Source organism: Xiphophorus hellerii, chromosome 16, assembly GCF_003331165.1.
Source record: "Xiphophorus hellerii strain 12219 chromosome 16, Xiphophorus_hellerii-4.1, whole genome shotgun sequence".
Classification (NCBI taxonomy): domain Eukaryota; kingdom Metazoa; phylum Chordata; class Actinopteri; order Cyprinodontiformes; family Poeciliidae; genus Xiphophorus; species Xiphophorus hellerii.
This window is the reverse complement of record NC_045687.1, coordinates 24,872,446-24,895,443: the sequence shown is the minus strand read 5'-3', so window position 1 is coordinate 24,895,443 and position 22,998 is coordinate 24,872,446. Positions and strand designations below refer to the sequence as shown.

The 22,998-nt window shown below is 39.3% G+C and overlaps 1 protein-coding gene across 3 annotated transcripts; it reads left to right on the top strand.

Moving 5' to 3' along the window:
• The first annotated feature begins 1,000 nt into the window (after positions 1 to 1,000).
• Positions 1,001 to 22,552, top strand: slc16a3a (solute carrier family 16 member 3a). Of its 3 annotated transcripts, none has more exons than XM_032587134.1 (7): positions 1,001 to 1,138; positions 10,446 to 10,551; positions 10,763 to 11,024; positions 15,427 to 15,570; positions 16,371 to 16,957; positions 17,069 to 17,249; positions 18,453 to 18,808. In XM_032587134.1, the coding sequence occupies exons 3-7, from the start codon at positions 10,802 to 10,804 to the stop codon at positions 18,806 to 18,808; spliced, it is 1,491 nt and encodes a 496-aa protein (XP_032443025.1). In that variant the 5' UTR covers positions 1,001 to 1,138; positions 10,446 to 10,551; positions 10,763 to 10,801. The 3 variants fall into 3 exon arrangements, with proteins under 3 accessions (XP_032443025.1, XP_032443028.1, XP_032443027.1); XM_032587137.1 differs by lacking the exon at positions 1,001 to 1,138 and adding an exon at positions 3,701 to 3,957 and having other exon boundaries at positions 18,453 to 22,552; XM_032587136.1 differs by lacking the exon at positions 1,001 to 1,138 and adding an exon at positions 3,966 to 4,228.
• Positions 22,553 to 22,998: the final 446 nt, after the last annotated feature.

Here is a 22,998-nt window from a genome sequence, read left to right as displayed (position 1 = left end):
TCTGTGGGTATCCCAACTGGATGGAGAGCCAGGTCACAGTAGAGAAGTGATGAAGTAGCTCAAAGATTCTCCTAAGAAAACAGCTGGAGACAACAGAAGAAGTTAACATCCAGCAGGTCTGAGAGGATGACTGAAGCTGTAGAGGAGCAACACTGAATTCAGAGTCTGTTGACACATCCCAACAGTTTACTATCTAAGCCAGGGGTCTCAAACTCCAGTCCTCGAGGGCCGCAGTTCTGCAACTTTTAGATGAGCCTCTGCTGCACCACACCTGAACAGAATAATTAGGTCATTAAGGCTCTGGAAAACTGATCTACACAAGGAGGAGGTAATTAAGTCATTTCATTCCAGTGTTTTGTACCTGAGGCACATCTAAAAACTGCAGGACTGCGGCCCTCGAGGCCTGGAGTTTGAGACCCCTGATCTAAGCTATTTAATTAATTATGTTTGACCGTGTGTGTAAAAGATGGTGTTGGATATAAACAAAATAAAAGTGATTTTGGCAACAACAAAAAGAAAATCACTTGGCAAAAACTGCCGATATGTCATTTAGAGTAGTGTTAAAGTAACTTAACCACTGGATGGCGCTGTTTAACAATCTTTACTGGTGCAGTGACAGGACTGTTACACAACAGGTCATAGTGACCTTCCTGGAAGATGTTTAAGAGCAGATTAACTGCAATAGGTCAAACAGCAACAATGAAAATGATCATTCCTGTTTGTTTGTTGTCTCTGCTGACCTTTATTTGAAAGTGGATTGTGTGAAAGAGTAAATACACACAGCAAAGGTCAAAAGGCCAGGACTCAAACTTGTGACGGCCGTGTCGAGGACTAAGATTTTTGTACACGGGTTGCACCACCACACCAATAAATACATATGTTTGAAGATGTGTGCTGTAAGTAGACTTACAGCCTGCAGACATGAGTCTGCTCATGTTTCCTGTGGAGGGATGTGGGACACAGACTGAACAGCAGCAAACCGCTGAACCAACCCTGAAGCTCCAGCTCAAAGCTGGGTTTATTTCCTTCATGTTAAGAAGCCAGTCACAGAAATGCAGGGAGCAGCAACAGGAAAACAACATGCAACAATAACAACAACAACAACAGCTGCAGAGGTTCGGATTAAAGATACCCTTGTGTGAGTAGTCTTAAGAAATTGAAGGAAATGTCTGGTTTGTGCAAATTCAGTTAGAGGTTGCAAATATTGGAACAACGCAGATATAAAACCACCTGATGTAATCTGAAAGGAACCATCTAAAATCAAAGGCTGTTAAATTATTAGTGTCAGCCAAGCAATATTTTTACAAATAAAATCATCTCATGTTGTGTAAATAGGATTTTTTTTTTATTGTTATTTTAACCTTTCATTGCACTTCTTGTATTTTTGACCAAGTAAAAAAAAGAAATAAACCAGGGCTGATCCTCTGACATGAACAAACCAGGCTGACCAGGTCAAGCTCAGTGCAGAACGCTAAAACAAGACAGGAGCAGAAAACTGGGCTGAAAACCAGAGCTACAGCTTGAGTAACACTGAGCCAAAATGAAATCCAATATGAAAACAAAAGGTGGAGTCAGAGTTAAAATGGCTGCAGAGAAACAAGCTATGGGGGCCGTGGTTCCAGCTGAACATTTCAACATGACCCACAGAGGAAAGGAAATTTTTCTTTAAATTTAGTAAAGAAAAAGATGACTAAATTTCATATTTTAGGCCAAAAGCAGGTTCCTGAATGCTGCAGCTTCAGCCATATAAATAATACTAAACAAGTCCACACTTTCAGGATCTTTTTCAGCACATTGCAAGGGAAAGGTTTAGCTTCTTCAAGCTTTTAGCGGTTTACATGTTAGATTTATCCATCCAAAGGTTTCCATTGTGACAAAGTAAAGTCACACTCATCACCAAAGATAAAGAGCCAAAATGCAAGAAGAAACAAATAGCTGACCAGCATTTTTTCTACTGATTATAGAGACAGGCATAAATCATTTTCGAAATGCCAATATTAAATACAAACAAATGCCACAGTGGGATGGATTTCTAAGGAGTTTATGACATTGTTTTCTCACCTTTTGGGTGACGCCTGCCTTATTTCATATCACAACCAAACAATTTGGTTGAAGGAAATCATCTCCATCTAAATCCAGAGGTGGGTAGTAACTAGTTACATTTACTTAGTTACACTTGAGTAACATTTTTGAAAGCAACTTCTGGGACTTTTCACTTGTACCTGAGCAATATTATTATGAAGTATTGCTGCTCTTATTGAGTTAAGTCTCTGGCTACTCCAGTCACTGTTTTAGAAAGTATTCATTCTGCCTGAATCTTTTATTTTGTGATAATATTATTTATTTATTTAATCTTTAAAAAATTAACAAATCAAATCAAGTTTATTTGTGAAGCACATTTCAGCAATAAGGCAGTTTAAAATTATTTACATAAAAGAAACACAATACAGTATCCTAGTATGAAACAAGCAATAAACATTATTGATTAATTCCGTGAAAGAGATGTACTGAGCCTTGTGCCAGAATTAAAATGCTGTCTACATCGTTTTAAACTGTGTGATTGTGAGCGTGAGTGGGAATAAAAATAGCAACAGGTATTTTGTTCCATATAACACAGTAGGAGTGTAACAGGTAAACCTGCTATGGATGCAAACTCAACTAAAATCCCACCTGTTTAGGATTGTATCTGAAACGTAATCAATTACAAATTTATTGATGGAGCCTGACTTAATGTCGTGTTTTGATTGTTGATTCTATGTTGCATTGTGTTTCTGTGTTTGATATGATGTAAAGCACTTTGAAATGCCTTGCTGCTGAAATGTGCTATACAAATAAAATTTGATTTGATTTGATTTTGATTATATTTGATCAAATATCATCATATCATCAAAATCATCAATCAAATATACTTCAAATGTATTAATCAAACTTCCAGTTATTATGAATCAAAAGTAGCTCTAACTAGGTGGGTTTTTATCCTTCATTTAAAGGAAGTCAGTGTTTCAGCTGTTTTACAGTTTTCTGGAAGTTTGTTCCAAATTTGTGGTGCATAGAAGCTGAATGCTGCTTCTTCATGTTTGGTTCTGGTTCTGGGTGCAAAGCAGAACCAGAACCGGAAGACCTGAGAGTTCTGGAAGGTTGATACACCACCAGTAGATCTTTAATGTGTTGTGGTGCTAAACTGTTCAGTGATCTATAAACTAACAGTATCTTAAAGTCTGTTCTCTCAGTGAAGGACTGTAGAACTGGGTGATGTTCTCTATCTTCCTGGTTTTACTCAGAACTCCAGCAGCAGCGTTCTGGATCAGCTGCAGGTTTTCACAGACAGACCTGTGAAGACGCTGCTGCAGTAATTAATACGACTAAAGATAAAACTTGATGAGTTTGTGTTGTCTGTCTGAAGATGTTATTTATATAAAAGAGTCAGTCACATGTTATATTTATTTTCTCAGTACCAAATACTTTTGTGCTCTTACTTGAGTCTCTCTCTCTCTTTTTTTTTGGACAGCTACTTGTTATTTTGAATCAGAGTGCTGCTGTTACTCTAAATCTATCAGGGGTATAAATAATTTGCAGCTGGCAGGTGGTGCTTTGTCTTCAGGGACATTTTGTCAACACAGCCTGTCTCTGGTGGCTCAGATGTCTCTATCAGCTCTGGCTGTGTGGGCGCCGTCTGCAGCTAGAATCCCTCCGAACTGTCCGGAAAGTCGGTGCCGTCAGCAGGGTGACGGTGATGCGCAGGCCACAGAAAACAAAGCCTATAAATAGCACGTATGAGCTGATGTGTTTCCTCTTGGTGAGGTCAGACTAAATGGTGGAGGGGTGGAGCAGGGGGGCGTTAGGACCCAGCAGCAGCTCGGTCTGCCCGGCTCTGACGCTCTGCGGGCAGACGTGCAGGTTGGAACGCCGCGCAGGTGCTGAGGCTGGATGAGGGACGGTTCCCGGCTGCATCATCCGGTAAGACGCTCAACAGTTTGCCGCTGGGTGCAGACACACATCTTCCTGTTTCACATCAGCGGTCCAACGACTGTCGCAGATGGACGAGACGCGATTATTAATTATCAAGTGGCATTTTTAATTCCGGGTCGACTGCGTGAAATTCATCATGTCGCTGGGATGCGTGACTTTTTACTCGGTGTTTTAGAGGCGATCTAATTCTGGAGGAAATGACTGCAGCAGCTTCCAGGATGAAGGTGTGAGGGCTGCTGCGGCGACTAGAGGAGAGAAGGTAGATCAGAACGTTCTCAAGTCAGGAGGTGTTGGTTTAATCTGTGAAGCTTTTATTTTGAAAATTTCAATATTCTGTCCTCACCGTTATCAATTCTGTTAAAGTTAGGGATGTAAATATGCAGAGAGGGAAAATATTAGTAGAGCAGAGTAATATGCCGATGTACCGGGGATGAATCGATATGAGTTAAATTGCAAAACGGTTTTATTTTCAAAGGTTTATCTGGCTCGAAAGGATGAAGGAGTTAAATCGAATTCAATTTCGTTTTACTTTTAGCATCATCAATTTATAACTAAGTTCTTATCCATCCATCCATCCATCCATCCATCCATCCATCCATCCATCCATCCATCCATCCAACCAACCAACCAACCAACCAACCAACCAACCAACAAATGTTAATATTGAGTAAATCTGATCTGTGATTACAAAATGCCATTTTCAAATGTTAATTTTATTTATTAGTGAAACCATAAATGGCCAGTGGAATCAACAGCTGCCATCATGTGTCTTGTTGTTGTTGTGGCTGTTGGCCCTTCTGGTATTGTGTTCTCATTATTCCGCTGCATTAGCAAAGTGAACTGAAGGTCACAAACTGACGTCTGGACATGGTGAGAAATAAGGAAACCACGGGCCTCCAATGTGAAGAGAGAGTTTTAGCAAGACTAGTGTGCTACATCAGGCCCGGTGCAGGGTGTGGTTCTAAAATTCTGTAAAAAAGAAAAAACAAACAAAAAAACAACAACAACAAAAAAAATATATATATATATATATACTTTTTTCTTGGAAATACATTTGTGCAACAGCTACATTTAAAAATATTAATAAATAATGACCTTTTGAAAGAATCTGTGTTTTTGAGACATGGGTCAGACTCTTTCTAGCTTGTTTCGTCAGATTCCCATCAGAAACGTGTTACCCGGAGACACTGGCTGTTGGATGTTTGGCTTCACCAATCAGGCATTTCTACTGTGCAGCTCATTCCATCTGTTTCCTCAGGTTGTAAATCAGGTGATGAGGCCTCCGGCTGCAAGACCACAGTCAAAACAGTGACTTTACAGCCTTTATTTGTAGAGGCTTGAAGAATAAAAAGAATCCTTTGGGAATTAAAGAACAACTATTCAATACAAAGTAGTGTTTGGATTTTGCAAGGCTGCTGTTGATTTAGGTGGCTGTGTAGCAGCACTGCAGAGCCTTAGGGAGCATATAAATAACAGGTGGGGTAGGGAGGATGTGAAGGATGAAGTTAGCGCAACTGAGCCTTCCCATTACAAAACGTAATAGGACGAGGCAGAGCTGTAAATTTTACTTGTTGATCTTCTGGTGCTGCTTGTTTGTGGAGGTCAAGAGAGAGGACGTCTTAGAGATGAGTCTTCAAATTAAATGCTTTATTTGAGTCTTTTCCCCTATAAGTATAAGTCTTATGTTAATTATTCAAGAGTAAGTGGAAAAATTGTTCTAGTGATCTTTGCTGTTGTGTAATATTTGCTGCTAGTAAGGCTTTCAGCTTTTAAAGACCGGAAAACAGCAATAAAACACAATTAGTGGCTTTAAGGTCAAGTGTCAAACCTAGATGGTTAGAAACCCATTCTTTCATTGTTTCACCGGATAGACAGTGAATGCTGTATGCTGATGTATACAGGCATACATAAGTGTAAGGATGGGAACTCTACATTTCATTCATTCCTTCATTGTTTAAATTACTGACTCCATGTAAAGGTTGGGATAGCAACAGGAGGGGCATGGTAACCCAGGGCTCCCTGGTTTACAGCAGCATTACCCCCTTAATGTAAAGGGAAAAACAACAACATCCATCCGCTCGTCCGTCCGTCTGTCTGGGCGTACAATTAAGATGTCATAATTGTCTTGCAGCCCTGAGAGAGAATGATTTATCTGTCCTTGTGAAGTATGTAGTAGCCTTAACTTCTAATAATAATAATAATAATAATAATAATAATAATAATAATAATACATCCATAAGTCAATAATATGGATGTATATTTTCTCTTTTGTTCTTTCAAACACTGGAGCAGTTTATATGCTGTAGTACTCTTTTGTGTGAAAGTTTTAATGAGTAACATGAGAAAAATACAAACATGCAAAAAAAGTTGTTTTTGCTGCAAGTAACTTTCCTAAAAAGTATCCACTGACTTGGAGGTCTGCCTTGGTAAAACCTCACAACAAAGGTCAACATTTATATTAACTTTTCTAATTACAAACAGAAACGTCAGCTTCTGAATACAAATGAAATGCATAATAAAATTGTATTTGTGAGGTAGTTAAGCAGTGGTAAACGGATAAAATGCTGTTTAACTTTTTTTATAACAAAACTTCAGAATCGTGATACAAAACTATTTTAAAAATTGTATCAAGCTGCTGGTACTTAGAAAACTTGCTAAGATGATACTTGGTGTAAAAAGTCACTGCTAAAACTTTAGATAGCATGGCCAATAAAATGTTTTATTTGTTCAATATTTTTATAGTTGAGTCCTATTCAAAGTTATGATCAGTCATTATTAGATACTTTCATTTAAAGTTCTATTAAGCCTACTTGGAGAACTTCCTGCTTGAGCTGTATGATTTTATTTTTTGAGATTACACTTCCTGTCTAACGCTGTTGCATCGCAGTTAGCTTGTTTATCCCAGCAGTTATTTTTTTCCACGTTGTTTCATATTGGCAGCGACTCCGAAGAGTCAGAAGGTTTGTTGGTTGTAAAAAGTATTACTATACGTGTGTATTTTGTTCTGTTAATGTGTTTTTTTTGTGATAAACTTAAAATAGCACTTTAATAAGAATATAAAATAATCAATTCCACACATATTACATATGTTAGCTCTTAAGGCGTCTGCGGCTAACGCGCTAACGGCTGATGGATTAGAAGCTAACGGTTAAGATCACAATGAGTTACAAAAATGGTTGGCTTTAGCCATGACCTGTAAACAGAAACCAATTAAATTAGAACTTTAATGCATCAAAGAGGTGCAAGAATTAAAGAACAACATTAAGTGCAAAGAGAATCTTTTGTCTGAACTTAAAATGTGTTCTCCAGCTGAATTATCGTTGCCCAGGTGCTCAGAGCGCCTTTCTGTGTAGCAGAGAAAATGATATAGCCTACCATAAAGAAGAATTAATTAAAAGGGACAAAAGGGCTAATTGTCTATGAACAATGGAAATGACTAATCAGACTCAGAGCATCAAGAGAAAGCTTCAAGTCTCACTTGTCAGAGCAAAAGTTATGTGCAGAGGCAGACAATATTGAAAATGGACTAACAACACAATGAAATTGTACAGTGAAACAAGGGAGCATATAGTACTCCATCTCCTCCTGACCTAAGATGCAAAAAACTTTATGAAATTACTATGTGAACGTATAACAGCAACAGGAGATTTTGATGCCGATAGAGAAAAGCAGCGTTTTTCACACTACTTTGCTTGCTCTGCATGGTACTGCCTCTGTCAAGTGTCAGTCTGACATTTCAAGTGTTGTAGCCAAAAGGACGGATGCGACTGTAGAGTTAGCTGCAAAGGAATCAGTTTTTGAGATTATCCAGAAGGAGATCAAACACAAGGAAAAAATAAGAGAAGTGGAGGAGCAACACAGAAGGGAATTAGGTGTACAAAAATCAGAACGTCAGCGTTTAGGGGCAGAAAAGGAAATGCTAGAAGCTCGTGCAAAATTCAAGATACGTGGTGGAAAAATTAACATAAATATGGACAATCAGCAGTTGCAACAGAATAACATGCTGTTGACCACCTTGCTGTTTATGAACAAGCACCCTCTAGTGCACAGGTGTCAAAACTCCAGTCCTCAAGGGCCGCAGTCCTGCAGTTTTTAGATGTGCCACAGGTACAAAACACTGGAATGAAATGGCTTAATTACCTCCTCCTTGTGTAGATCAGTTCTCAGTGTCTTGCTAATGACCTAATTATTCTATTCAGGTGGTGCAGCAGAGGCACATCTAAAAGTTGCAGGACTGCGGCCCTTGAGGACTGGAGTTTGACACCCCTGCTCTAGTAGCTTACTTTTTACATTGATACCACAGAGGAATGTGTAATACCACCAATCCTAATGAAAATTAATCAAACTCTCAAGTCTCATGGAATGGCGGGCCTCTTTCACCTCACTTGTGAACTGCAAAGGCATATCATTTGGTGATTAGCATCACCTGCTGAAAATGTATGCCACAGGCCCTGGCAAATAATTTGTTGAGGGAACATTTTATTGTAGTGATGACAAGACATGTAGGGATGTGTGGCAAAGACTTGACCAGTGGTCAAGTTTTTATTGTCCAAATACCTTTCAGAGACAAAGGATAATAAATGGACAAAAATAAGCTCAAAGGATGCAGAGGATTTAAGGACATTTTCAGATTTCCTAAACACATTCCATCAAGCTCTGTCATTTATAAAAGGCCTAGAAAGTGACTGTGAGGACGATCCATAATGTTACAGAAAGTTCCAGACTGGCTGGTATACCGTTGGAATTGCCAGGTCACGGTAACACTTATGGGCACCATGGATTTTTTTTCTGCGGCTGTTGAGGTAGAGATTGCAATTACTTTATATGCTGTTCAGTCACGTGCCCCATTCTATGAGACAAAAAACCACAATGGACTTTAAATCAAACAGATCCATTCAAGTCTTCATAACCCAAACCACAGTACAAAACAAAAAGGCACAGACAGCACAACAGCAAAGACACCCTCATGTTTTGCAAAAACAAAGAATACCAGCTGACAAAATGACCAAACTTCTCAGATAAGCCATTGGAAAACAAGCACACATATGCACACATGTTAAGCATCTTATGGATACTTTAAAGTGGGACCTAACACCAAGGATTATCGCCGTGGCCACACATGTGACATTTGTAAAGGAAAGCATCCAATTTGTCTACATGAGGACATTGCAAAGGAAAGGTTTCTTGGCCTTATCAACACAGTTTCAAACACTCCAGATGAAACCACAGCAGCTACAGCTCTCAACATTACAAATGTGGGTCTGTCAAGTAACACATCAATGATTGCTTGGTGTCCACAAGTCAGAACCTATTTAAAGAGCAACTATTATATACACAAAGAAACAGCACATTTGTCAGTGAAGGAGTAAACAACCAGCTACAAGCAGACACTCCAAGCTAAAGCTAACTACCATTCTCTGTACCACTCTACTCTTAAGAGGCACAGAGCATCAGGTCTGTGTGAAAGAGGTTATGACACAAACATTCTCATTAACTTTCCCTCCTTAAGCAGTAAAGACTCCATACCAGTTAATTATGACAAAATACCCACCAGTTACACAGCAAAACCATGGCTCCATCTGATAGAAATCACTAATTTCTATCAAACTTCTCCTGAGTTGCAATGTGGGACTCCTCTCTAATCCTTCTTTTGCTTGAAGCTTGTGATCTTCTTCATCTCTGAGCACACATCTATGACATTGTTTCTTTGTAGTTTGGTCTCAAGTTTCTTCCTGTACTTCTTGCTTTCTATAATGTGAACTTTGAGCTGCTTCTGTATGCTTGTTTATAATTTCCTGTCGTGCTCTCTTTTATCAGGTTCAACAGTTCCTTCAGACCACTGGTTTGTTATTAGGGAAACATCTCATAGTTCTGGTGGGGATGGTGTTGTCCAGTCAGAAGTTTATATAGTCAGTCAAACACTGTTGTGGCACTGATGTCATCTCCATGTGGCTGGCAAAGAGTAATCTGGTCTGTAGCTTGTTGGGCACGATGATGGCGATTTGTGGTACAAGTTTGTCCCTCAGTCTGTGTGTTGTTGGTTTGATTCCTGCTCTGTTGTTGTGTTCTTGGGCAAGACATGTCACCCACCCTGCCCTGTGACCACCACCCTGCTGGTGGTGTGGGTGACATGTACCTACCTACCCCAGTGGCGCTGGTATATGGCAGCCTCACCTCATGGTAGCCTGCCCTGGAGTAGCTACAGTTGCTCCAGGGCAGCTGTGGCTACAATCCAGTGGTTTCCTGCTGTGTGGGTGAATGTAGTGTGAAGTGCTTTGGGGTTCTCTGGACTTGATAAAGTGCTATATAAGATTTAAAATGACAAGTTTTTCATTTATAATTTTCAATGTCTATATTTACTAACCAGACAATGTACTAGTGTTTAATGGGAGGAAAATAATGTCTGGAATTCTAGATTTTTTTAATTTTTATTAAATGCTGAGAAAATAACATGATCTGTTTGATTTTCATTGTAGATTTTTCTGGCAGCGGATCCAGTCGACATTTCTTCATTCCATGATTACTGGATATGCATCACGTGTGATTGTGAAGATTTGTGAGGAGAACCCTTCATTAAAAACTGTGAGTCCTTGTTGCAGGGCTGTTCTTTATATTTACTCAATACAGTATAATTAAGAACTGGTTTATTGAAGCCAGAATGAAAAAGCAATATTAGGAGTTATGTGGATCCACACTAAGGAAATAAATTCAATGAGAGTGTGCCACCTGCTGCCGATCTGAATTTAAAATGTAGAAAAAAATTTAATTTCCTAATATTTTATGTTTGTTCCAGCATCTCACTGCCTCCATTAAGGAACAGCCATAAAGCACCATGGGAGGTGCTGTCGTGGATGATGGAGCACCGGGTGTGAAGGCCCCAGATGGAGGATGGGGCTGGGCAGTGTTGGCTGGATGTTTTGTCATCACAGGCTTCTCCTATGCATTCCCTAAAGCAGTCAGTGTGTTTTTCAAAGAGCTGATCCGGGAGTTTGGAGTTGGATATAGCGACACCGCCTGGATCTCTTCCATCCTGCTGGCAATGCTTTATGGCACAGGTAGGCTGCTGCTTGTTTGCACAATACACAAATCGAAAGCAATATCAGTGTACTAATTTAGTTTACATGATACTGCATTAACAAAATAACATCTAGTTTGACTAAACTGTGGGTTAAACAAGAGACCCAGTTCAGAGGTAAACTGACAGAAAATTACTTTTTTTCTCCCCTGATCTCTGGATCCCTTTCATTTACAACCTCTCATTTATTTCCTATATAGGTGTTTAAAGGCACAGCTAGTAGAACTGTTGCCATGCAGTAAGAAGATCCTGGGTTCAAAACCCACCTGGGGTCTTTCTGCTTGGAGTTTAAATATTCTCCCTGTTCACTAGTGGGTTCTCTGGCCTCCTCTTGCATTAGTCTATTTAGTATGTGTATGGGTATGTGTGTTCACACATGTTTGTCAGACTATTTTTGTGGGGACTTTCCATTAACTTCCATTTATTTCTACAGTCTAACCCTAACCAAAACTCAATTCACATCTTAGTCCTGAATCTAACCCCTAACCCAAAAACAGTGTTTACCCTTGTGGGGACCAGGTTTTGGTCCCCACAAGGTAATATGTGTCAGGAAAATAGTCCCCATAATGCATCAAATGCATGGCACACGAGCATGCACGCATGTGTGTGTGTGTATCCTTGTATTTGCTACAGTGTAAGAACTACTTCCCTAACACATATTACAATGTGGGGACTGACTGCTCCTTGTGGGGACCAGACCCTATGACAAGAAGTGCTACTTATCACCCTGATTTTCCTAATTTTGGGACATTGGTGATCGGCCGATGCTTAAATGTGAAGCTGATCTTATCCACTGATCTTATCTACCTCAACAAATTCCTAAAATCAACCACTGTCCTCTTTTGCTCTGCTGTTAGAGGTTTGACTGTTAGCTCTGCCCACCAGGTCATGTCTGCACGTTTGCAGTTAACAACGGTTTTGCTGTCACTGTTGCCAACTCAGTGACAGCAAAAATTATATTGGTCAAAATTTTAACCAGGTCAGATTTTTTTTTTGTTGTTGTTGTAAAGAACTTGACAGCCGTATGGATTCCTCAAGTTCTTACATTTAATTACTCCTCCACAGCATATAAGAACTTCAGGATGTCCATTAGTTCTTACATTTTCAGCTGCATATTGAGTTTCTCAAGAATCACCATACCCTCTGTGCATAACTAGAAAAATAGCAAAGTGCTTTGATCTGCTGTTTATTAAACAATTTTTTAGTGCATAACTTGTACTGCTTCTGTCTGACTGGTAGACAGACACAAGCACTCTAACAAATTCTCAAGCAGAGTTTGTTAATTTTGTTATTCCAACTGTCTAATTCAAGAGTTAGAATTAGTTATATGCAAACCCAGTCAGTGGAAGGTGGGACACAGCCAGTCCAGACACAGCGTTCCTTCCAGAAGCAGAGGTGTGCTGCTGTATGACATTGAAACAGGAGGGGAACACCAGTAACTGTAATAACTGATGTTTTGCTCATGAACATGAAGCTCCTGTGCACACAATACGCCTTTCAGACCCTACACATCATCACTATCAGTTTTTGTTCACAGCAGTTAGACCTGCATGTCTGGTAAAGTGCTTTAGAGTGACATTTCTTGTGACTGGCTCTATAGAAATTGAATGAAATTCTATGTGTAAATCTTGGTGAAATTTGATGAGTTGTTGAAGTTTATCCGTTTTTGTCTAAAATGTCTGTCCTGTAACAGTCATGGTAAACTGTGTTTGAGTAATTTGAAGAATTTTGCATGAACTGTAAGTTCTGGAGATTATTCAAAAACTCAGCTCAGTGTTCCACACACAGTGGTTATCATATCTTTGGGAACCACTATCCATGCAACAAGCCTCCATATACAGTATATATTGGCTTTCTTGTAGCAGATGGCCACGCGACTTGAGTTGTTACCCTGGCAACGATTGACCATAAATCTGGGGATAGGGCCGAGCTTCTGAATGTACCACTCACCCAAACATGTTGCTTGACCATAAGAAGACATTTCAAGCTAATGCTACACATGTGATGGTGCGAAAGAAAGCCCAATAAATTGACAGCAAACTAACCTACTTAAAGCTATTTCAGTTGTGTGTAAAGTAAGTATGTCATGGTCACAGACATCTAGATGAATTACATTTATTTCCTTGTCATTCATAGGAATACTGAAGTTTGAAATAAAATGTTTAGTTCAGAAGCCCTACCTCTCTGTCTCTAAAGCTGGTAGAATTTGGTGAATTGTTCAACATGGATAGAGATGTATCACATCTCTATTTATTTTACTTAAGTCCAAAGTTTTTTTCTCCAAATTTAATAAAAGACTAACATAACTATAGGCCTGTCACGATAGCAAATTTTGCTGAACGATTAATTGTCTCAAAAATTATTGCGATAAACGATAATATTGTTTGAAGACCTTTTTACTAGAACCTAAACAAAAATACTTGGTAAGAAGTTTTTGCAGTGCAGAGTGAGACGTTGCTGCTGCAATAAACGACTGATTGATTCCAACACATAAAATAGCTTTTTACACGTCTTCACCAGGTGTGCTAACAAATCTGTCTCCACATGCCTTCAGTTTTTCAAAATAAGAGAAGAAACTAAGGTGAATCAAAATGTCACAGTGCCTGGATGCAGGATGCAAGAAAACAAAACACGACTTTTCAAAATCTCTGAATTTGAAAAGTCCAAAACTTGCTAGAAAAAAAATCATAAATGTTCTACAATTAAACAAATACATGAGTTTGAGTCAAAAATGTCTATAGATGTCTGTAGCTCTGCTCACGATGAAATTAAAATTATAAGAAAAATACTTTGTGCTTAACATTTCTTATTAAGCATAAATAAAATTGTCATTGAAATTTAATGACCAAAGTGACAAGGACAGAACATTGTCTGGTTCTTTAATTGGCAGATTTAGGTAAATTTTGGTAGATTTAGGAGGGTTTGAGTGTGTGTGTGGTTCTACAAAACAAAGTAAACAAACATAATACAAATTACAATCCAAAGTATACATCATATTAGCAGGCTACATAACATATTAGTCACATTCTTGTCTTCTAGACCCAAAAGGCTTTACTAAGCCATATTGGGTAACATTCTTCCCATTACTCCAGTCTTGTGTTTCAGTTACTTGTAATGTTAATTAAAGTAAAAGATAGCAACATGATAAAAATCACTAGTTTAACCGAAAACTTAGCTTAGTTTAACCATAGCTTTTACAAAGTGAGAAAACAAAAAATGTTCAGAGTTACAAAATACACAAATTATCTTTCTAAAACACAAAATATATTGTATTATGGACACACACTTGTAGAAACTACATAAAATGCCTCCAAACATGGCTACTGCCGATTTACACTGCTACACCCAAAACAAAACATTGCTCACAAAACGGCCGCGCCCCCTAATGGCCAGGAAAGGAATTGCACCACAGTCAGAGCAGCAGCAGCAGCATCTGTACTTACACTTTGGAAAGTCCCATCAAAGACTCAGCATTTCACCAGTTTAAGAGCCAAATTTTGACAAATTAAAGAGAAAATTGTTCTCAGCACGCAGAAGTGCTTGACTTTATAAGCTCTATCTGTTTTACGTTTCACACATACCTTAAAGAAATCACTACATTATTAATGATTAATTTCCATGTTAGCTAAGCCCCATTTATACTTTATGAAATCAAAACACAGACTTAGCCAAGCCAATAAATATCCAACCTAATGAGGTAACTGAGGGGAAATCATGAGGCTGGGTAGGCCTGTCACGACAGAAAATTTTGCTCAACGATTAATGATTTTCATTCGGTCAGGACTGACACTAGCCACATGCATTGCAGGTAGATTGTAGTAAAGCATTGATTAATGCCTGATTTTAAAATTAGTTAACTGAACTTGTAGCCATTATTTTGTGCCCATTGTTGGACACCACACGGCAGGAACGAACCCGATCGAACCGTTATACCTAGGATTTCTGTCGGCTAATGTGTGGTCTGTCAGGTTTTAAAAATGGGCCGACAATCGGCCGACAGCTCGTGTGCGCTGGGCATTACACTAAGTAAAATGAGGAAGGGGGGGGTCAGTGGAGAGCACTGGAGTTGAACCTTTTTTCATTCGGTGTCATCAACAGAAAGAGAAAAAGGCCGGAAGAGACGATAATGCCGATAATTAAAATGACGTCGATAGTTTTAATTTATCGTACGATTAATTGATTTACCGTTTATCGTGACAGGCCTACATAGCTATAAAGTACTTTTTACTATGACATTTTTATTTATTTTTTTGCCAGATTAATGCAACGTTATTCTTAAATTATTGAGTGAAATATTTAGGACAAAATACTGAATTGCACGTAAATGGAGCAGCTGATAGTATTTGAGTGCCCAGACAGTGTCTGTGCTCTGCTCTGTGCAGGTCCTCTGTGCAGCGTGATGGTCAACCGCTTCGGCTGCCGCCCTGTGATGATGGTGGGAGGCCTCTTCGCCTCCCTGGGAATGATCTTGGCCTCCTTCTCCACCAGCATCGTCCACATCTACCTCTCTACTGGAGTCATCACAGGTTTCACTGTTTTTTTTGTTGTTTTTTTCTTATACACATTTTTCAGTGAAGCTGAAAATCCGTCCTTGGCATCTTTCACATGACTAATTGACAGATACTGAAGGTAATTTTATTAAGACTTTTAAATTAAATCGGACTAAATTTGCATTAAAGCACAAACTTTTGAATCCATTGTTTTTCTTTATGCAACTGACTATATGTCTAGATATAGTCCAATAGCGCATATAAGCAAAGGAATGAGATGGATTCTAAAAAGTCTTGTTTTCATAAAAATATAAAATTATTCTAGTGTTCCATCTTAAAGCTGCAGTGTGTAACTTTTACAAAGATATTTTTTACATATTTGCTGAAACTATCACTGTGTGGTGACAGTATAATATGAGTCTGAAAAAAAATCGAGCTCCTCTGCCTTCTCCCTATGGTCCTGCTGCCATCTGCACAAATACAGAGCTCCATCAGAAACAACCAATCAGAGCCAGGGGGAGGGTCTAAGTGCTGTCAATCACCCTTGTGTACACACTACTCACAATCACTGCAAGCAATGGTGAATTCTGCACCATTAGCACATTTAGCAGTGAATATGTGATGTTGATTGACAGCGCTAAGCCCCTCCACCTGGCTCTGATTGGTTGTTTTTGACCGGGAGCGGTGCATTTCTTCAGATGTCAATAGTAGCCAGCGGCTGTCATGTGACAGCTTTAACAAATATGTAAAAAGCAGACTTTTGTAAAAGTTGCATGATGCAGCTTTAAATTTCTGCCTTTTCACGTAAACATTTCTTGTCCTCGTCTTTGCTGAAGGTCTGGGATTAGCTCTGAACTTCCAGCCATCTCTCATCATGCTCAATCGGTACTTCAACCGGAAGCGTCCTCTGGCCAATGGGCTTTCTGCTGCTGGGAGCCCCGTGTTCCTCTGCGGCCTCTCGCCTCTCGGTCAGTTTCTTCAGGACCATTACGGATGGAGGGGAGGCTTCCTCATTCTCGGTGGGCTTCTGTTGAACTGCTGTGTGTGTGGGGCCCTCATGAAGCCCCTACCGAATCCCAAGCCTGCGGAACAGCAACACGACCAGGAGGACAAGAAGAAGAAAAAGAAGCTGCTGGACTTCTCTGTATTCAAAGACAGGGGGTTTGTCATCTACACCGTAGCAGCATCCATCATGGTGCTGGGCTTGTTTGTGCCGCCTGTGTTTGTTGTGAGTTACGCCAAGGAGCTGGGGAACGAGGACACCAAGTCTGCCCTGCTGCTCACCATCCTGGGTTTCATCGATATTTTTGCTCGACCAACCTGCGGTGTGATTGCCGGACTGAAATGGATGCGACCTCGGTGTGTCTATTTGTTCAGCTTTGCAATGGTCTTTAATGGGACTGCTGACCTGGTTGGCTCACAGGTGGGTGAAGACTTGTTGGTCATGAACTACTAATGAACAGTTTCTGCTCACTGATGTAGAGAGTTTAGGATCTGTAAGCTGATTTTTTTTTTTTTTTTACATTTCTTCCAGTCCAACGACTATGCGTCTCTGGTAGTTTTCTGCATTTTCTTCGGGGTCTCCTACGGCATGGTGGGCGCGCTGCAGTTTGAGGTGCTGATGGCAATAGTTGGCACTGAAAAATTCTCCAGTGCAATTGGCCTTGTCCTCCTGGTGGAAGCTATTGCTGTGTTGGTGGGACCACCAAGTGCAGGTCAGTCAGTTATTTCTAATATTTGCCTAAGCAAGCAAGTTTTTTTAGAACAGGGTTTCCCCTAAACTACTTGCTAAGCCCAGTTGCCGGGGCGATGGGGCAGTCATGCAGAGGCCGTCCTTGTTTTTTGAGTTAAAAATTTTTAAAAGTTGGACAAATCTTTCAGGACATTGGACGATTTGAAATCTTTATTCTTTATTTCTTTTGAACAAGTAAAATGTCAACAACAAAATAAAATGATTAAGAAGAAAACAGAAAAATATAATAATCATAACATATGTCAAGATAACCCGAGGTCATCCCATAAGTTCCATGCTGACATGTATTGTTATCTTAACAGTAACAATACATGAAGTGACATTTAAAATGAATCAAACAAAGTTTGATTTTGCCAACAGTAAAATCAAACTTCAATAAAATCAGTGAGGTTGTATTTTATGTGTTGTCTCATGCAATCTTTGCTTTATTTCCATTTCTTTCTGTATTTAATCATAATAAATCATAGTCAGGCAGAGAGAGTGTTATAGTTGAGACTATTCCTTATTTCAATGCATGAAAGTTTTACAGAATGAAGTCTAAACACGTTCAGTAATCAAATGAGACCCAAAGCAAAATACTTATATTAATAGAAACTTGTAAGAATGAACAACTGTAACTTTAGTTATGATAAGTGTAACTAATAAGTTATGGTTATCATGATATTATAAATGAATGCTAAATCAGAAGCTAAAGAGGTTATATATGTGATTTTGATGATGAACTTGAGATGATGTAAAATGTGTAGCTGCTATCGAAGATCATTGATGTTGAGTTGGAGGTAATCGGTGAAAGTTTAGGGAGAGGAGGAACTAAAGGGAGAGCAGAGATGACCAACGCCTCAGAGCTTGCTGATTTGGAAACAGATTGTTGAGCAACTCAAACTGTTGGAAGAAAAATATTGTTCAGGTAAAGGGTGTAGGGTGACCTTTGAGCAACCGCGGGACATGGTGTAGTAAAGTGACTTTGAAGAGAAGGGGTAGACTAAGATTTTCAAATTCCTTTTCATTCAAAACTTATGTTTATTAACATGTGACATGATCATTTTGAACTGTAAATGAATAAAATAAACAATTTTTTTATGGTAAACCCAAACCCCATCTTGATGGTAGCGCACCTTCACATTTCTTCTTGTCATTGTTTTTTATGTTCTTTTTTTTGTCACAGGGCGACTTCTGGACGCTACCAAGAGCTACATGTACGTCTTCCTGCTGGCAGGAAGTGAGGTGGTGCTCTCGGGAGTGGTTCTGGCTACTTGCAACTTCTTATTTATCAAAAATAAACCCCGTGAACCGGCAGTCTGTCCGGGTGAGACGGTCACACTGGCAGATGATAAGACCAAGCGCCGCAGCAGCAGGGCAGAGGGGCAGCAAACGACAGAGAAGAAGGTGATCAATGAGATCAAGAATAACGACAATGTCCGACCAAAGAGTGTAGCAGTGGACTCACAGGAGGTGGAGAGGTTCTTAAAGGAGCCGCAGGCTAATGGTGACATGGCTGCTTGTCCTGAAACCTGTCTTTAGGTAGAGACGGAGGGTGCAGGTGAAACGTACTAGTTAGCAGCATATCTAACCCTAAGCTTTGGCCATAATTCAGTGTTTGAGTGAGCGATGTGTTTATGTCTGTCACCGAAGCAGCTGTGACTCCGCTACCATCCAAATGATTGCTGGCATGGACAGCTGTGTCGGCTTCGTCTTTCCACTCAGTGTTTTAAAGTTTGCCGAATGGGAAAACTGAGCCGCAGTGCTGCTGTGTGTATATAGTTTATAACAAATGTTCAAGTTATTTTTTATGGATGTCGCCACCAGCAGATTAAATTAAGGGATAATTTTGTCAAAATTCTGCATTCTATGACATAACAAATGATTAGTATATATGAATGTAAACTCCCCGAAAAAGAAACACAGTAAAGTTGCAATATGTAACTTTTAACAAATATGTAAAAAAAAAACAAAAAAAAAAACATATTTTATAAAACTGTCATGTGGTGACAGTATGGGATGAGACAGATAATGTGCGAAAAATGTCCAGCTCCTCTGTCTTCCCTCTATGAACCTGCCTTGTCAGAAACGACCAATCAGAGTCAGGAGGAGGGTCTCAGTGCTGTCAGTCGCAGCTGGTTCCCCACAACTGAGCCTGCCATGAATGCTAAGGCTAGTTAGCATGGCCACCAATGATGGCAGATAAATGATTTTCTTAGAACGGTAAATTGTTTCTCCACCATTAGCACATTTAGCAGTGCATTCATACGGTTGATTGACAGCGCTAAGCCCCTCCTCTGGCTCTGATTGGTTGATTGCATTGAGTGCATTTTTTCAGATGACAAGAGTAGCTCAGGAAGTGGAGGAGATTGATCTTTTCACAGATTGTCTGTCTCATATTGAACAGCCTCAACATATTGACACTTTTAACAAATATGTCAAAAACATATTTCTGTCAGGTACATACTGCAGCTTTAAGCAGCAATATGGAACAGTTTGATTTGGATGGAATTTGACACAATTACGATGTGGCTCATTCAGACCAGGCACTGGAGGCCATGAGTGATGTCATCAGACAGTAAGGTCACCAGACAAAGATTGGATTGGATTCAATCGTGCATTTTCATCATGTTTCAGGCTGGGTGACTATATCAAGCCATTGGGGCCAACAACACACACTGTTGCAACTAGAGTGTGTGTGAAAGGCTAGGCTAACAGTGGGGGCCTAGCATTCCAGCTAGTCAGAACCTAGAATACCTGACCTCTTTCAAACCCTGCATGAGACCCCCATCACGTTCCTAGTGATGTTGTTTAGTCTGACTACATGGCATCATGTCTGTCTGTCTGACTGCCAGACATTCTGGCAGCTTCCTGCCATATTATCATTCCAGTCAGGCTGCCACTGCTGTCCTCTGGTGAGCCTCTAAACCTGCCGGCTCCTTACATTTTAAATCAAGTACATCCTCAGTTCTGCTCTGCACCAGATGACTTTCTAATTAGACTATTTGTTTGTGGTCCTTTACGTGGTGCTTACTAATTCAATAATTAGTCTTTGATTAAGTGGAAGGGAATTCATTTTCAATAAAAGGGGGAATAGAATGAAAGGCTAGCAAATCATCCTACCTAAGTTTAGAGTCAGATCATAGAAGAACAAACGTAATATTTAAAAAGAAAGACCTAAGCTGAATATAATGTCTTGCTCTGCTCCACAGTTTAAACAGCGTGTTACAGAGATCACCAGTTCTGAACTTCAGGAGAAATTGTCATTTGTCTGTTTTGGATAAAGGTCAAAATAACCTAATGCTCCACATTTAGTAAAAACTAAAATAACAATTCTATTCAGTGCCATGAAAACGTATTTACCTCTTTACATATTTTGCTATTTTTCTCTTATAGTTAAACTCAAATGTTTTCCATTAGTAACTATTTTTTTAGTATCAAAGATGACCTGAGTAAAAACAAACTGGAGTTTTAGTTGCAGTCACTACCATCCATACACAAAAATTGCTCATTCCAAAACCATTTTTTTGTTTCTTTTTTTTTGTGTGTGTGACATCATATTCTTGATGTCGCAATATGATTGTCAGAAATTCTTGTTTATGGTTTTCATTATTTTACTAAAGTCGTTCAGATCTTGAATAAGCAAACCAGGTCAGACTGTCCCACCATCATGTTTGGCTGTCAGTATGTTGTTTTTCTGAGCCCAGATGTAAGAGGAAAACATCCACCGAATAGTTCCACCTTGTCTCATCAGTCCACAGACATTTTGGAGATCATCACTCACCAGTGTTTTCCTCGGAACTCTACCATGGAGGCCATTTTGTCTAGTCTGTATTATTGTTGAACCTTGTCCTCTGACCTTAACAGAGGCTATGAGGTCTGTTCTGGGTCCTCCTGTGACCTCCTGGAAGAGCCATCTCAGGTATCTAGGAGTGATTCTGATTGGTTGGCCTCTGCTGGGAAGGTTCTCCAGTGCTTGTTGTTTTCTCTGTTTCTGGCTAAAGCTCTCGTTGTGTTTTACTGGAATGAGTTAACAAGGGAGCCAATTACTGTTTTAGCTAGAACTAGGTTGGTTTGGATAACTTCATTATCACTAGAAATGAGATCATCTTTTCTTAAGTGAATTTTGATTTTGCTGAGGTTATCTCTGAGTGAGTGGCTACAGCGTGGCTCACTGCCGTCAGTGTGGGAGTGTGTGTGCGTGACTGTAATGACTGTAATTACAGGCCATTTACCGTTTTTACCATTTCAGTGTTTTTGATTATCTGAAAAACACAAGAGTGACCAAAAGTAAAGCATAAAAAAATCTGTAAAGGGGAAAATACAATTTCATGTAATGTTATTAAAAAGAAAGTTATAAAAGTAGATTTATAACAGAAATAAAACTGAGCGCCTCACGTAAAAAACAATACAACGTAAAAACTAAGAACATATACTTTATATATTTTTTTAGTTTTTATTTTTTCAAGAAATTTGTGATAAGAGAGGTGCAGAATCCTGTCAGCCTTATCCTTTAAATAATAAAGTGCTGCTTTCTGCTGTTCTGCATTCTGAAGTGTTGGAAAAACATTTTGTGTCTGTATAACCAGAAACTCATTCCTGTCAAAAGGCTTAAAATCTTGTTTGTGACAAACTTCTAACGGATTGTAGTTTCTTTATTCTCTTCACTTTTGAATCACAAGGCAGAAAATATCTTCCCCCTCAGTTTGTGACGTTACACAAAAACAGGTCAGTTACTAGTTGGATATGATACTGAACATGGCTGCAGAATGTGGCAGCTGGTTGGAAAGTGCTGCTGCAACTTTTGTCTCTGAGTTTGAGGTTGGGGGTAAATATTTTATGCCCAAGACTTTATTGTGATATTCATAAAGAGAGAGAAGCATTTCACTGTGAAACAGACGCTCCAGTCTGCTTCACGCTCACACTGCACAGGTTGTATCGTCCCTACAGACTTGTATGTGATTGTGGATCGCTGTTATTGTGAGCTTACTTGTGTTGACAACATTATACTGCCTCTCTAAAGTACTGAGCTCACTTAGCTTCACAACCCAAGATGTCCAGCAGAGGTGATGCAATAGCTTTCTATGGAACAAAGTGTGTTCTGCAACATGGCTTACTGTTTGTGGAGTAAAAAGACATATTTAATCAATATATTTTAACAAAGTAGTTCTAATTTGCTATGAAATTTTTTTATGGACAATGTTACACATTACTGTTCCTTGTGTGTTTTTTATTGTCTGTAGCGTTTGTGAGTGTTTCAATAAAAATATTTTTTGCTGTTCTAGATCTCTGGTTGCCTGTGCATCCATTACCCAACATGCTTATCCTGGCAGGGTCACTGTGATACAATAAGAATATCGTGGTGGTTTGACTCTGACTCATCAGAACCACATCATCTACAAAAAGCAGCTAGAAAACCCTGGGATTCCTGAACCAGAAACTCTCAGTCACAAACAAGGTTAGATGCTATTATGACTTCTTACTATTAAAACTATTAGTTGAAATTTTAGTATACAGTACAGAAATGGTAATATTCAGTAGAAGGAAACCCAAAAGACGTCCTTTTAACAACATCATTTGGAGGATTTCTTTAATCAGTTTGTTTTTTGTAATCTGAGCACCATGAGGGAAAATCACACAGCAGCTGGGTGAGTAATGGATCTGTCAGTATCCATGGTGATGGCTTACTTTTCTTCTGATGAATAAGGATTGGTGCATTAAAAAACCCTGGT

Bases quoted from the DNA above. Each gene is read 5' to 3' on its own strand.
- slc16a3a (XM_032587137.1), top strand. From the start codon at position 10,802: ATGGGAGGTGCTGTCGTGGATGATGGAGCACCGGGTGTGAAGGCCCCA. The intron at 15,571-16,370 runs GTTTCACTGTTT...TCTTTGCTGAAG, and splicing joins CTCTACTGGAGTCATCACAG to GTCTGGGATTAGCTCTGAAC. The intron at 16,958-17,068 runs GTGGGTGAAGAC...CATTTCTTCCAG, and splicing joins CTGACCTGGTTGGCTCACAG to TCCAACGACTATGCGTCTCT.